The sequence below is a fragment of the Macaca fascicularis genome, chromosome 3 (assembly GCF_037993035.2).
Source record: "Macaca fascicularis isolate 582-1 chromosome 3, T2T-MFA8v1.1".
In the NCBI taxonomy this organism is placed as follows: domain Eukaryota; kingdom Metazoa; phylum Chordata; class Mammalia; order Primates; family Cercopithecidae; genus Macaca; species Macaca fascicularis.
The window spans coordinates 50817858-50830609 of NC_088377.1; the positions used below are offsets into that span (position 1 = coordinate 50817858).

At 49.6% G+C, this 12752-nt stretch overlaps 1 protein-coding gene across 25 annotated transcripts in view; it reads left to right on the plus strand.

Annotated features, from left to right (window-relative positions):
- CUX1 (cut like homeobox 1) overlaps positions 1–12752 on the plus strand; it is a 472906-nt gene that overhangs the window by 340463 nt on the left and 119691 nt on the right. For all 25 annotated transcript variants that reach the window (XM_045387934.2, XM_045387935.2, XM_045387936.2 and 22 more), the window contains one exon: positions 7813–7861. In XM_045387934.2, coding sequence (XP_045243869.2) covers positions 7813–7861 — 49 coding nt within the window. The remainder of the gene's footprint in view (positions 1–7812; positions 7862–12752) is intronic.

The window sequence follows — 12752 nt, forward strand, 5'->3', positions numbered from 1 at the left end:
ATGTCAGGCTGCAGATACTGATGTGGTTAGTTGAGCCTTCAGCATGAAGAGAATGAAAAATCTTTGGAATACTGTTGACACTCACACCATGAAACCACATGCCATTTAATTCATTACTGCGCTTCCAAGATTGCATTTACAGTTGTGGTATTAACCCCTGGGCATTTTCGTATTACTTATTGCAGACAGTTTGTCAGGAGGGATTAATTCGGTGGGGGGAGGCAGCAGTTTGGAGAGAAAGTGGATGATTAAGACTAGGGTGGGGCCAGGTGCGTTGGCTCAGGACTGTAATCCCAGCACTTTGGGAGGCCGAGGCAGGCAGATCACCTGAGGTCAGGAGTTCGAGACCAGCCTGGCCAACACAGTGAAACCCCATCTCTACTAAAAATACAAAAATTAGCCGGACATGGTGGTGCATGCCTGTAATCCCAGCTACTTGGGAGGCGGAGGCAGGGAGAATTGCTTAAACCCGGGAGATTTCAGTGAGCCGAGATCACACCATTACACTCCAGCCTAAGCAACAACAGCGAAATTCCATCTCAAAAAATACAAATACAAATACAAAAATTAGCTATGATTGGCCGGGCGCGGTGGCTCAAGCCTGTAATCCCAGCACTTTGGGAGGCCGAGGTGGGTGGATCACGAGGTCAGGAGATCGAGACCATCCTGGCTAACACGTGAAACCCCGTCTCTACTAAAAAAATACAAAAATTAGCTGGGAGCGGTGGCGGGCGCCTGTAGTCCCAGCTACTCGGGAGGCTGAGGCAGGAGAATGGCGTGAACCCGGGAGGTGGAGCTTGCAGTGAGCTGAGATCCGGCCACTGCACTCCAGCCTGGGCGACAGAGCGAGACTCCGTCTCAAAAAAAAAAAAAAAAAAAAAATTAGCTATGATTGGGTACACCTGTAATTCCAGCTACTTGGGAGGCTGAGGCAGGAGAGCCGCTTGAACCGGGAGGGCGGAAGCTACAGTGAGTTGAGTTTGTGCTACTGCACTCCAGCTGGGCAACAGAACAAGACTCTGTCTCAAAAACAAAAAAAACAAAAAACTGGTTGGGAGATGCCTCAAGGCAGGACCCGCCTCCTTGGTCCTGGTCTGCAAACACTGATGGCCCCACTTCGCATCTTCCAAAGCCCCGATCACACTTAACTAGTTGTGTTTTCCTTTCGGCTTTTAAAAAAGAATACCTCCTTAGAAAAATTAATAACGGACCAGGCACAGTGGCTCATGGCTGTAATTTCAGCACTCTGGGAAACCAGTGCAGGAGGATCGCTTCAGGCCATGAGTTCAAGACCAGCCTCGGCAACATAGCAGGATCAACCTTGTCTCTGCAAAAAAGAAAAAATTACCTAGGTGTGGTAGTGCATGCCTGTAGTCCTAGCTACTGTGGAGGCCAAGGCAGGAGGATTGTTTGAGCTCGGGAGTTTAAGACCAGCCTGGGCAACACTGTGAGACTCCTGTCTCTAAAAAACAAATTTTTCTTTTAAATTAGCTGGGCTTGGTGGTTCTCAACTGTAAGTCCTAGCTACTCGAGAGACTAGGGCAGGAGGATCACTTGAGCTCAGGACAAGAGTTGGAGACTGCAATGAGCTGTGATCACACCACTGCACTCCAGCCTGGGCGACGGAACTAAAAATATCACATCAAAAATAAAGAGTTGTCAGAAAAATGAATAACAAACATACAGACTTTTTTTTTTTTTTTTTTTTTTTTTTGGAGACAGGGTCTCATTTTGTCACCTAGGCTGGAATGTAGTAGTGCCATCTTGGCTCACGATCCTCCTGCCTCAGCCTCCCAAGTAGCTGGGACTACAGGCATGCACCACCACACCTGGCTAATTTTTGTATTTTTAGTAGAGACAGGATTTCACCATGTTGGCCAAGCTAGTCTTGAACTCCCGACCTTAGGTGATCCACCCGCCTTGGCCTCCCAAAGTGCCAGGATTACAGGCGTGAGCCACTGTGCCCAGCTGACTTTAAAAATAATAATCAGAACGTTTCCTCACCAACTGCATCCCTGGTTCCTCCCATTGTCCCCTCCTGTGGTTTCTGGTCCCTTCTATGAATGGAGACGGTAGCCCCTCCGGGCCCGGCTGTCACCACAATTCCTGGTATGGAATAGGCCTGCCCTGCAACGGCAGAGTGTGGTATTGTCATTGTCATTTGAAAGCTTGGGGAAAAGAGAGTTGCCCTCATCATGGAAGGTAAGTGCAGTCCTTGTTATCACATTCAGTATTTTGGTCCCTTTAGCAGTTGCTTAGTAACCAAAGCACAACTGACCAGGAGATGGAAAAGTTAAAATTCACTTCCAGGGATTGCCTCAAACTGCCAAGTGTACACCTTCCCGCGTCAATGTGACTGATTTTTTATAAGTGACGTGAAATCTTCTGGAGATGAGGCATGATTTTCCGGATATTGGGTGTCCTGGTGAAAATCCAAAGCCATGTGCTATCTGAGAAGAAATCCAGAGAGTGTGCACTTTCCAGGAGGTGCCCAAGCCCCAGCCAGGCCCCACAAACCTGGCAGGAACTGGACTCGACCTGCACGGACCCCAGCCCTGCCGAGCCGGCCTCTGTGTAAAGCAGGGCCCCTGGAACCTTGCTCTTCTCTATACCTGGGCCTTCGGCCGCTGGCACCACCAGGCTGCAAGTGAGCAGTGGATGAAAGCAACAGGGGCGAGCCCCCCAGGCAGCCAGGGCCTCCGGCTTTTCAGCTCCACACTCCCGGGATCAGGGAGCTGCACCCAGGGAGATGGTGTCCTCCCGTTGCTGCTGCTCCCACAAGAGTCAAGGCTAAGTAAGCTCCCTGGCCAGAGGGTTTTCCTGGTTGACAAGCAGCAGAGGGGAGGCATCGGTGAGGCATCTCGGAGACTGGGGCCATCCCCTTCCCTTCCTTCCTATCTTCAGCAGAAAGGTATTGAATGCCTGCCGTGTGTTTTTCTCCTTCAATTCACTTAAGAGACACACAGCAGGGCTGGCTTATCTGTCCTCCCACCACGTACACTGCCAGAAAGAGCGGCTGGTGTCCCTGGGAGGACTCAAGCACACAGGCAAAAACAGCTGGGCCCCAGAGGAAAGCAGTGCTTCTGAAAGACACACCCAGACCCCAACAGTGGGTGTGATATGAGGCAGGACAGCTGGGCCACAAAGACAAAGTCAGCATGACAAAGGCACTCAGGGAAACAGAGGAAGATATTGGCAGTGTGAAGCAAAACCAACAGGTAATTTTCAAATGGACCAAGAGGAAGTAACAGTGTAAAAAAATCGAATAACTTAGGAGCAAAGAAGAAAGGATACATTGCCAGCCGGGTCTGGTGGCTCATGCCTGGAATCTCAGCACTTTGGGAGGCCAAGGCCGGAGGGTTGCTTGAGCTCAGAAGTTCGAGACCGGCCTGGCAACATAGCAAGACCCCATCTCTATAAACAAAAATTTTTTAGGTAAATAAATAAAAGAATCAACACAAACGTGGAAAAAAAAGATGAAGATATTTCCCAGAAAGTAACTAAAAACATATAGATGTAGATGTCAGAAAGAAGAGAAAATTAGAGATCAATTCAGGAGCTCCAACATCCACCTAATAGGAATTCCAGAAAGAGGAAGTAGAAAATAGGCCAGGTGCAGTGGTTCACACCTATAATCCCAGCACTTTGGGAGGCTGAGGTGGGAGGATCGCTTGAGCCCAGGAGTTCAAGACCAGCCTGGACAACATGGCAAAACCCCATCTGTACCAAAAAAAAAAAAGAAAAATTAGCTAGGCATGGTGACATGTGCCTTTAGTCCTAGCTATTAGGGAAGCTAAAGTGGGAGGATTGCTTGAGCCCAGGAGGTTGAGGCTGCCATGAGCCATGATCACACCACTGTACTCCAGCCTGGGTGATAGAGCAAGACCCTGTCTCCAAAAAAAAAAAAAAAAAGATAAATTGCTAAAGACCAGTTAGATCAAGTTAACCTTGATCCAGAAGGCAGCAGGAAAGGATAAAGAAATAGCAAAATATAAAAGAAAAGTTGAACGACATGGAGGACAGAAGTAGCTATGCCAACAATATCCAAGTAGCAGCAGTCTCAAACAGAATAGAAGTATTCAAATGAAAATAAATTTAGCCAGAATTAAAGAAAGAGAGGGCTTATATAGGGCCACACTGGAGCCATTAGGAAAAGTCCTCACCTAGACCCACATTCAGTGTCTCTTCACTCACCAGCCTGACCAGTCCCCATCCACCTCCCAAGTTCTTCAGCCAACTCTGCTGATGCATTCAGAGGAGGATTTAGGCAATTGTCAACCTCTGCACATCTTGTGGGTACGCACAGCTATGTATTTTCGTTGTCATCTTTTAAATCTACGACATTGGTGAGATACACAGGACCCATGTCTGCATCTCTATGTGCCCATTCCAGCACCAGGAAACTTTTAGGGGTGTGAAACGCTCGTGGAGCAAGTGAATGAATGAGTGACGGTAGCCAGGGCAGTTTTGACCTGTGTATGTGAACACTGGAAATACACGATAGGTAACTAAAGTACAAAACTATGTTTACAACTTGTGATTTGGGACAGGCTCATGGCTATAGTCGCAGCACTTTGGGAGACCGAAGCAGGTGGATGGCTTGAGCCCAGGAGTTTAAGACCAGCCTGGGCAACGTGGTGAAACCATGTCCCTACCAAAAAAAAAAAAAAAAAAATAGGTGGGTGTGCTGGTGTACGCCACTAGTCCCAGCTACTCCGGAGGCTGAAGCAGGAGGACTGCTTGAGCCCAGGAGGCAGAGGTTACAGTGAGCCAAGATCATGCCACTGCATTCTGGCCTGGGTGACAGGGTGAGACCCTGTCTCAAAAAAAAAAAAAAAAACCTGCAATTAGCCTTAAGAAAAGTTTGCAAGCTTTTATTTTGTGTCTGAAGGAGTTTACACTCTGAATTCTTCATCGACAGGGTGTGAAGGTAGCAGCTTTCTGCATTGACTGGTGATTATCCTTTTCCGATATAAGACCCTTAACACTTTTAATTTTTTTTAATTACCATTTGTAGTGTTAGACTATCTTTGCACAGCAATTTTTGTGTCAGATCTTGTAGGTTCCACTTTGAGATGATACAGTGGGATGTTTCGTCATTTAAGCAGCCCTGTCCCTTCCCCACTGCCTGCACCCAGCACTGTATTGCAGAGGCCCAGTTTGGGTACTTATCTTACAGAGACACTGCCTTCTTCATGAAATCGTCCTAAAAATAGCTTCATTTAACTAGGCCATTTGACAGGCTTTTTCAGACTTTTTCTCAGACCAGTCTGAAAGCCGGATATTATTTCAAACAGATACAATGAACATTGAACTTGATCACAAGGCATCTGTTACCCTATTCAGGCTGCTGGGAGTTGATAAGACTGCCTCAAATCACTGTGTGCAGTTAAAGGCTGCAAAAGCCTCAGGCCACAAAAATTCCTCAGCCCAGGGGCCCAGAGACAGTTTTTCCACCTCTCAGCATTGAGGGTGTACCTTAGCCCGTTTTCTGTTGCTGCAACAGAACACCTGAAGCCAGGTGATTTATAAAGAAAAGAGGTTTATTTGGCTCACGGTTCTGCAGGCTGGGAAGTTCAAGGACATGGCCCTGGCTCCTGGCGAGGGCTTCCGTGCTGCGTCATAACATGACAGATAGGGTCAAAGGGGAGGTGGATGCATGCCAAGAGGGACAACCCAGGGAGGTTCCTGGGGTTATGATATCCCACTCTTAAGGGAACTCATCCAATCCCTAAAGTCTGGTCAGAGCAAGAACTCATTCACTGCCAGGAGAATGGCACCAAGCCATTCATGAGGGGATCCACCCCCATGACCCAAACACCTCCCTCTAGACCCCACCTCCCAGTGCCCCGACGCTGGGGATCAAATTTCAGTAGCAGTTTTGGTGGAGACAAACCATAGTAGGGTGAGTAGGTACTCTCACTTGCACCTGCCTCCTTGGGACCATGGAGCAGGTTGCAGAAGGACAGAGCTCTCTTTGTCAGGCTTGTCTGGTGCCCTGGGCTGTCCCCAGGAGTAGACTTGCCCATCTCTGACAGGATGGGCCACATCCAGGACTCTGGCATCCAACATGACATACAGCCCAGTGAATACTGGACAAATTCTAGGGATATAGGGCAGAAGGGACCTACGGCCCAGCATTCAGAGAGAGCTCACAGTGTGAGCACCCAATGAAAACTCAAACCTGCAAACCAGGACTCGAGACAGTGCTACTCCCTGAGACGGAGCCGCTGGGAGGGTCTGGGAAGGACAGAGTGGGTGGAAGTAGGAGATGAGGTTCCCTGGGAGGAGAAGGCATTCAGGCAGGCAGCGCAAGTGGAGGCCTAGTGCAGAGGAAGGCCTGGCTCTTCAGGGTCCCGCACATGGTGGGAGTTGTTGGAGAACAGGGCCCTGAGAATGAGTGGCGGGTAAGGCCAAGAGGAGGAAGGAGCCTTGGTGTAGAAGGGCCGTGCGTGTGGCTGAGGGAGGGATTGCATCCCGAAGGCAGCAAAGTGCAGGTGCGTGTGGACTCAGAGCCATAGAATGAGAGCCCTCAACCCCAACCAGGTCCCTGTGGCTGTAACATTGGCTCCGCGGCCCTTGGGCATGCTAAAAAACCTTCCTTGGGTCACAGACAGTTCTAGCCTGTGGCCTCCTAACAGAGACCATCCTCAGGACCTGCTTGCAGATGTTGGGGTGGTGGCCTGCCCGGGTTTCCTGCTCTAACCTCCCATAGGCTTTTGGAGTTGGCCATGCCCTTCTCAAAAGGACTCTCCAGGCTGGGTGTGATGGCTCACGCCTGTAATCCCAGCACTTTGGGAGGCGAAGGCGGTTGGATCACCTGAGGTCAGGAGTTCGAGACCAGCCTGGCCAACATGGCAAACCCTCATCTCTACTAAAAATACAAAAATTAGCCGGGTATGGTGGTGCACACCTGTAGTCTCAGCTACTCAGGAGGCTGAGGCAGGAGAATTGCTTGAACCTGGGAGGCGGAGGTTGCAGTGAGCCGAGATCATGTCATTGCACTCCAGCCTGGGTGACAGAGCTCTGTCTCAAAACAAACAAACATAAAAACACTCTCCACATTCCTCTCTCATGACGCTCTGTGTTGGATTCACGTATTTGCCTTCAGATTACTAAAGGAAATACTTTAAAAACAGAAAAAGGGAAAAACAGAACCTGGACAATTGCTTTTACGAGCAGGCTGGGCCATAGCTATGAACCCACACAGTCTGCACCGCAGCCTGTACAGTCCCCCAACCTGTGTCTCCATCCTCACCTGCCCTCCTTATCTCCAGTTGACCACCTTCTCCTGGTTTCCTCATTCCTGGTGAGGCTTTCATTGCCAAGTGCCTTTTCCTAAAGTAGCCTTTCCCCAGCTCCTCCTCTCACCCCCAGCCTGGCAAACTTCTACTCATCCTTCAAAACCCCACTTACCTGTCACCTCCTCTGCACCCTTCCTTGATTCCCTCCCACAAAGAGAATTTATTTCTCCCTCTGTGTTTTTCAGAGCACTCTTCTCAGAGCTCTTTTTGAACCCTTGAGAGGACAAGGTGGATTTTATATTTTTATGGGTTTGTCTCCCCAGTGAGATTGGGACTCCATCAAAGGCAGGCAGCCCATGTGCACCAGACACGTGATTATCAAAAGAGCGCATAGCATCAGCAAGCACATCTCTTCCCCCAGTGCGAGCCCACCTCCTCCTGCTGGACAGCATTGACTCATGGTTCCACATAGCCCTTCCCGAGCCCTGAGCTAGGAAGCTGTCCCTTCAGTCACCCACTGAGCCGGTCTCCTTGTGACTAACCTGCTCTCTCCCTCTCACCCTCCTAGGGCCGACGAGATTGAAATGATCATGACGGACCTTGAAAGGGCAAACCAGGTAGGACCCTGGACGCTTTTAGTCCTAAAACCCACACTAGCGGGCCCGTTTCTGGCATCTTGGAAGGTTTGTCACCCGAAGTTAGAAGGCCGGTTATCCTTCCATTTTTTACTGACAGCTTTCAATGTTGATGCTGCTTCTGATGTCGTGAGAAGTAGGAAAAGACATAAAAAGTCCCAGGAACCATTTCCTTGGCAAAGTCTTTGATGTGGTTCCAGCATCTCAGACATCCCATGGTGAACATCCCCTCCAAAGTGGTAACTGTCTCCTTTTCCTTACTCCGTCTCTAAACACCCGTCTGTGTAGCTGTGGCATCCGTGACAGCGTAGACATCTTACCATGGTGTTATCCTAGGAGAGTTCCTTACCACCACGTTCTCATGGGTCACAGCCACTTGCTCCAACGAGGGCTGTCAGCCGACAGCCCCCTTTTGGCTGACACTTGGTTCTCAGAGAGGCCTTGTGGCAAGTACCCAGCACAGTGTCTGGCACATAATTAGGTACGTGGTGTTGGGTGGTTCTAAACACTCTGCTGCCTGGAAAATTCAGCCGTCCCCAAACCCCTTCCTCCCACAAGGACCCCACAGAACAGGAAAACATTTTGCTTTAGCCAGTGCTGCCGTTGCTCTGAAAAGAAAGTGATCCCCCAGCCAGGCTCACGCCTGCAATCCCAGCAGTTTGGAAGGCCGAGGTGGGTGGATCACTTGAGGTCAGGAGTTCGAGGCCAGCCTGGCCAGCATGGTGAAGCCCCGTCTCTGATAAAAATACAAAAATTAGCCGGGTGCGGTGACATGCACCTGTCATCCCAACTGTTCAGGAGGCTGAGGCAGGAGAATCAGTGAGCCGATCACACCACCGCACTCCAGCCTGGGCGAGAGAGCAAGAATCTGTCTCAAAAAAAAAGCAGTTACGGGAAGGAGTTACCTTCATCACAGATCGCTATTCCTATTTCTCAAGTGTCCACCGACTCCCCCTCTCTGCTCAAGGCCAGTCCTGGGCATACCTTGCCTTTAGACGGCTCTTTTGGACAATCTAATGTACCCAACAGGAGAGCCTGGTTTGTTAAACAGGAGAGCCTTATCCTGTGAATATCAGTGCACTGTCTGGAACAGGCTCTCTGTGGTCTGAGAGACAGTCCCAGGTACCTAAGAAGTTTGGCAAAGCAAACGTACTTCTCAAGGTGCCAAAGCCACTCGGTGAACCCCAGTCTTAGGAGACACCAGACAGGACCGTAGGGACAGGTGCTGACTCCAGGACGACATGGGTTCAGTTACTAACTTGGTATTTCCTGTGTGGCCTTGACGGGTCTCTTAATCTCTTAAATTTCTTGGTCATTAAAAAATCAAAAGAAAAATGAACCTTGAGGCCATTATGCCAGGGGAAATACGCCAGTCACAAAAAAAGACAAAGACGGAATGATTCTACCTCTATGAAGTCTCAGGAGGAGCCAGCTTCAGAGAGACAGAAAGTTCCACGGTGACTGCCAGGGATGAGGGGAGGAGGGAAATACGAAGTTGTTGTTAAATGGGTACAAAGTTTTGGTTTTGCAAGATGAAAAAATTCTGGAGATTAATTGCACAACCACGTAAACATCCTTGACGCTACTGAAAAGGACGCTAATGGTTAAGATGGTAAATTTTATGCTTTGTGTATTTTACCATGATTTAAAATATATTAAAAATTTTTGAAAGAAAGGAAGGGAATTTAGCTAATGCTTCCTTTGCAAGATTGTTTTGAGGATTAGAGGTAAAATGCCAGAATAAAAAGTAGATGGTTGCCAGGCGCAGTAGCTCACACCTGTAATCCCAACACTTGGGAAGACCGAGGCAGGCAGATCACTTGAGGTCAGAAGTTTGAGACCAGCCTGGGCAATTTAACAAGACCCCATTTCCATAAAAAATACAAAAGTTAACTGGGTATGGCAGTGTGCCTGTAGTCCCAGCCACTCAGGAGGCTGAAGCAGGAGGATCACTTGGGTCCAGGAGGTAGAGATTGCAGTGAGCTATGATTGCACCACTGCACCCCAGCCTAGGTGACAGAGTGAGATCCTATCTCAAAAAAAAAAAAGAAAAAGATGCCTAAATATACGTTAGTTCTGTAGCTGCTGAAGAAGCACAGGTTTTGGGGGAATTGTAAAGTCATGCCTTCAGGAAAGGGTGGTAAGTGGTAGAGGCGAGTTCTCACCAACAACTCAGCCAGAATTAATAGCCTGATATGGCTGCATTAATAGAAATACAGTTTCTAGAATGAAGAAGGTGGTGATTCTGCTCATTGGCAGCAATGAGTCCATGCCTGGGAAATTCCGTTTTTTAAATTTATTTATTTTTCTTCTGTGAAACGGAATTTTACTCTTGTCATCTAGGCTGGAGTACAATGGTACAATCTCAGCTCACTGCATCTTCCGCCTCCCGGGTTCAAGCAATTCTCCTGCCTCAGCCTCCCGAGTAGCTGGGATTATAGGTGCCCACCACCACGCCCAGTTAATTTTTGTATTTTTAGTAGAGACAGGGTTTCACCGTGTTGGTCAGACTAGTCTCGAACTCCTGACCTCAGGTGATCTGCCCGCCTTGGCCTCCCAAAGTGCTGTGGTTTCAGGCGTGAGCCGCCGCGCCCGGCTGGAAATTCCATTTTAGACTGGAAGCCACACTGTAAAGAAAACAGCTCCTTGGAGTTTGTTCAGAGACAACTCCATGGCCAGGACAGGGAGGGGCTCTAACACAAAAGGAACTATGGGGTTTGGAGACGTTCCTCATCTTGGGATAGCAGGGAAAGACAGCAGCACCACTGGACAACGAGCAAGAGGATTAATTTCAGGAATCTGGGACACGAAAAGATGAGAAGAGGGAAGGGTTGTGGGGTATTTGTAGGTTCTGTCCTTGGAGCTCTCAAGGGCCGACCAGAAAGAAGGAAAGGCCAGGGGACGGAGCCACGCCTTTTCTGAGAGACCCCTGTAGACCCCAACCAAGCATAGAGGCTGGTGGGAGGAAACTTCTTTATTTTTGTTTTTGAGACAGTCTTGCTCTGTTACCCAGGCTGGAATACAGTGGCACCATCTCAGCTCACTGCAACCTCCCCCTCCTGGGTTCAAACGATTCTCCTGCCTGAGCCTCCCCGGTAGCTGGGACTACAGGCATACGCCACCACGCACGGCTAATTTTCTTATTTTTAGTAGAGGTGGAGTTTTGCCATGTTGCCCGGGCTGGTCTCGAATTCCTAGGTTCAAGCGATCTGCCCACCTCAGCCTCCCAAACTGCTGAGACTGCAGGCACATGCCACCACGTCCAGCTAATTATTGTTCTTAGTAGAGACAGGGTTTTGCAATGTTTGCCCAGGCTGCTCTTGAACTCCTGGGCTCAAACGATCCACCCACCTCCGCCTCCCAAAGTTCTGGGATTCCAGGTGTGAGCCACCATGCCCAGCCAGGAAGCTTATTCCCAACGGTGGTCCTCCTCAGTCTGGCTCTCCAGAGGTGCCACGCTGAAAGATGCTTGCTCTGGAGAGAGTGAGCTCCCTGTCACCAGAGCTATGCAAGCAGATTCGCCAGCCCTCCCAGAGAGCATGAGATGGGGAATCAGCCACAGAGTGGACCGAAGGAGGGATTGAACAAGAAGGCTCAAAGGGTGCCTTTTGACCCTGAAGTCTAGGAGTTCATGACATGAGAAGCATTCAGAGAGGAAAGATGCAAGCCCTTCAATATCGAGAGAATATTTTCAGCAGGACAAGAAGTGGAAGGTTAAAGGAAAGCCAGAGAAGGGGACGTTGGCCTGGGCCATCAACTAGGAGAAAAGCTGCCCAGAGCTGGGCATGGTGGTGGCGGCACCTATAGTACCAGCACTTGGAGAGACCGAGGCAGGAGCTCGCTTGAGCCAGTTTGAGACCAGCCTGGGCAACATAGTGAGACCCCCATCTCTACAAAACGTTAAAAAAAAAAAAAACTAGCCAGGTGTGGTAGTGCACACCTGTAGTCCCAGCTAACCCAGGAGGCTGAGGTGGGAGGATCTCTTGGGCCCAGGAGTTCAAAACCAACACCAGAGATGCGGGTCGGAGAGTGGGCTGGTAGGAGGGGACCTGGCCAGGCCTGCAGGAGGGTCCCAGTGTGAAGGATTAATCCTGGGAGCACTGCAGAATCGTAGGCAGGATTGAGACATCAGGTTTGAGTTCTAGAAGGATCTCTCTGGCTGTACCTTGGAGAACAGATGGGAGTGGAAAGACCAGAAACCGGGAGAGCAGTGGGAAGCTAGCGTGGCAGTAAGGGGAGAGATGGCATGGGCCTGACCCGAGGCCGTCCCTGCGGAGGTGAGCTGGAGGTGGGCTGGGCAGTAAGAGGAGGGCGCAGACACGGTCCCACACTGGTGCAGGCGGCAGGCATCTGGACCAACGCCTTTCCCATCAGGAAACCCCCAGGAGGAGCAATTTACTAGCTCACTGGCATACAACATTCGTTTTCCCTAGGCATGTAGTTAGAATGTTCTACTGAGACCTGAAGCGCTCTTTTATTGCTAAAGCACTGTGCTCCTGTTACAGAGAAGTGGTAGAGCAGTTGGCACCTGTCAATTACGTCGGAGCCTCATTCACACCTGTTTGTTGAACATCAGGGCACTGGCATAAATACTTACTATCCCAATTGGTGACAGTAAAGGTTCAGAACTCTTGAGATATCATGGTAAATAAGAAGCCACAGCTTTACACTTCAAGCTGTGTGTGAACCCCGTCCCGGGGTAAATAAGAAGCCACAGCTTTGCGCTTCAAACTGTGTGTGAAACCCCGTCCCGGGGTTTTAGCAATTCACGGCTTTTTTGCGGTGAAAAACAGCAGCCCACCCACTGCCCCTCGAGGGCCTCCTTTCTGAGCAGTGGTGATCTGAGTTGCTGGTGGGCCTTGGTCTCAAACTC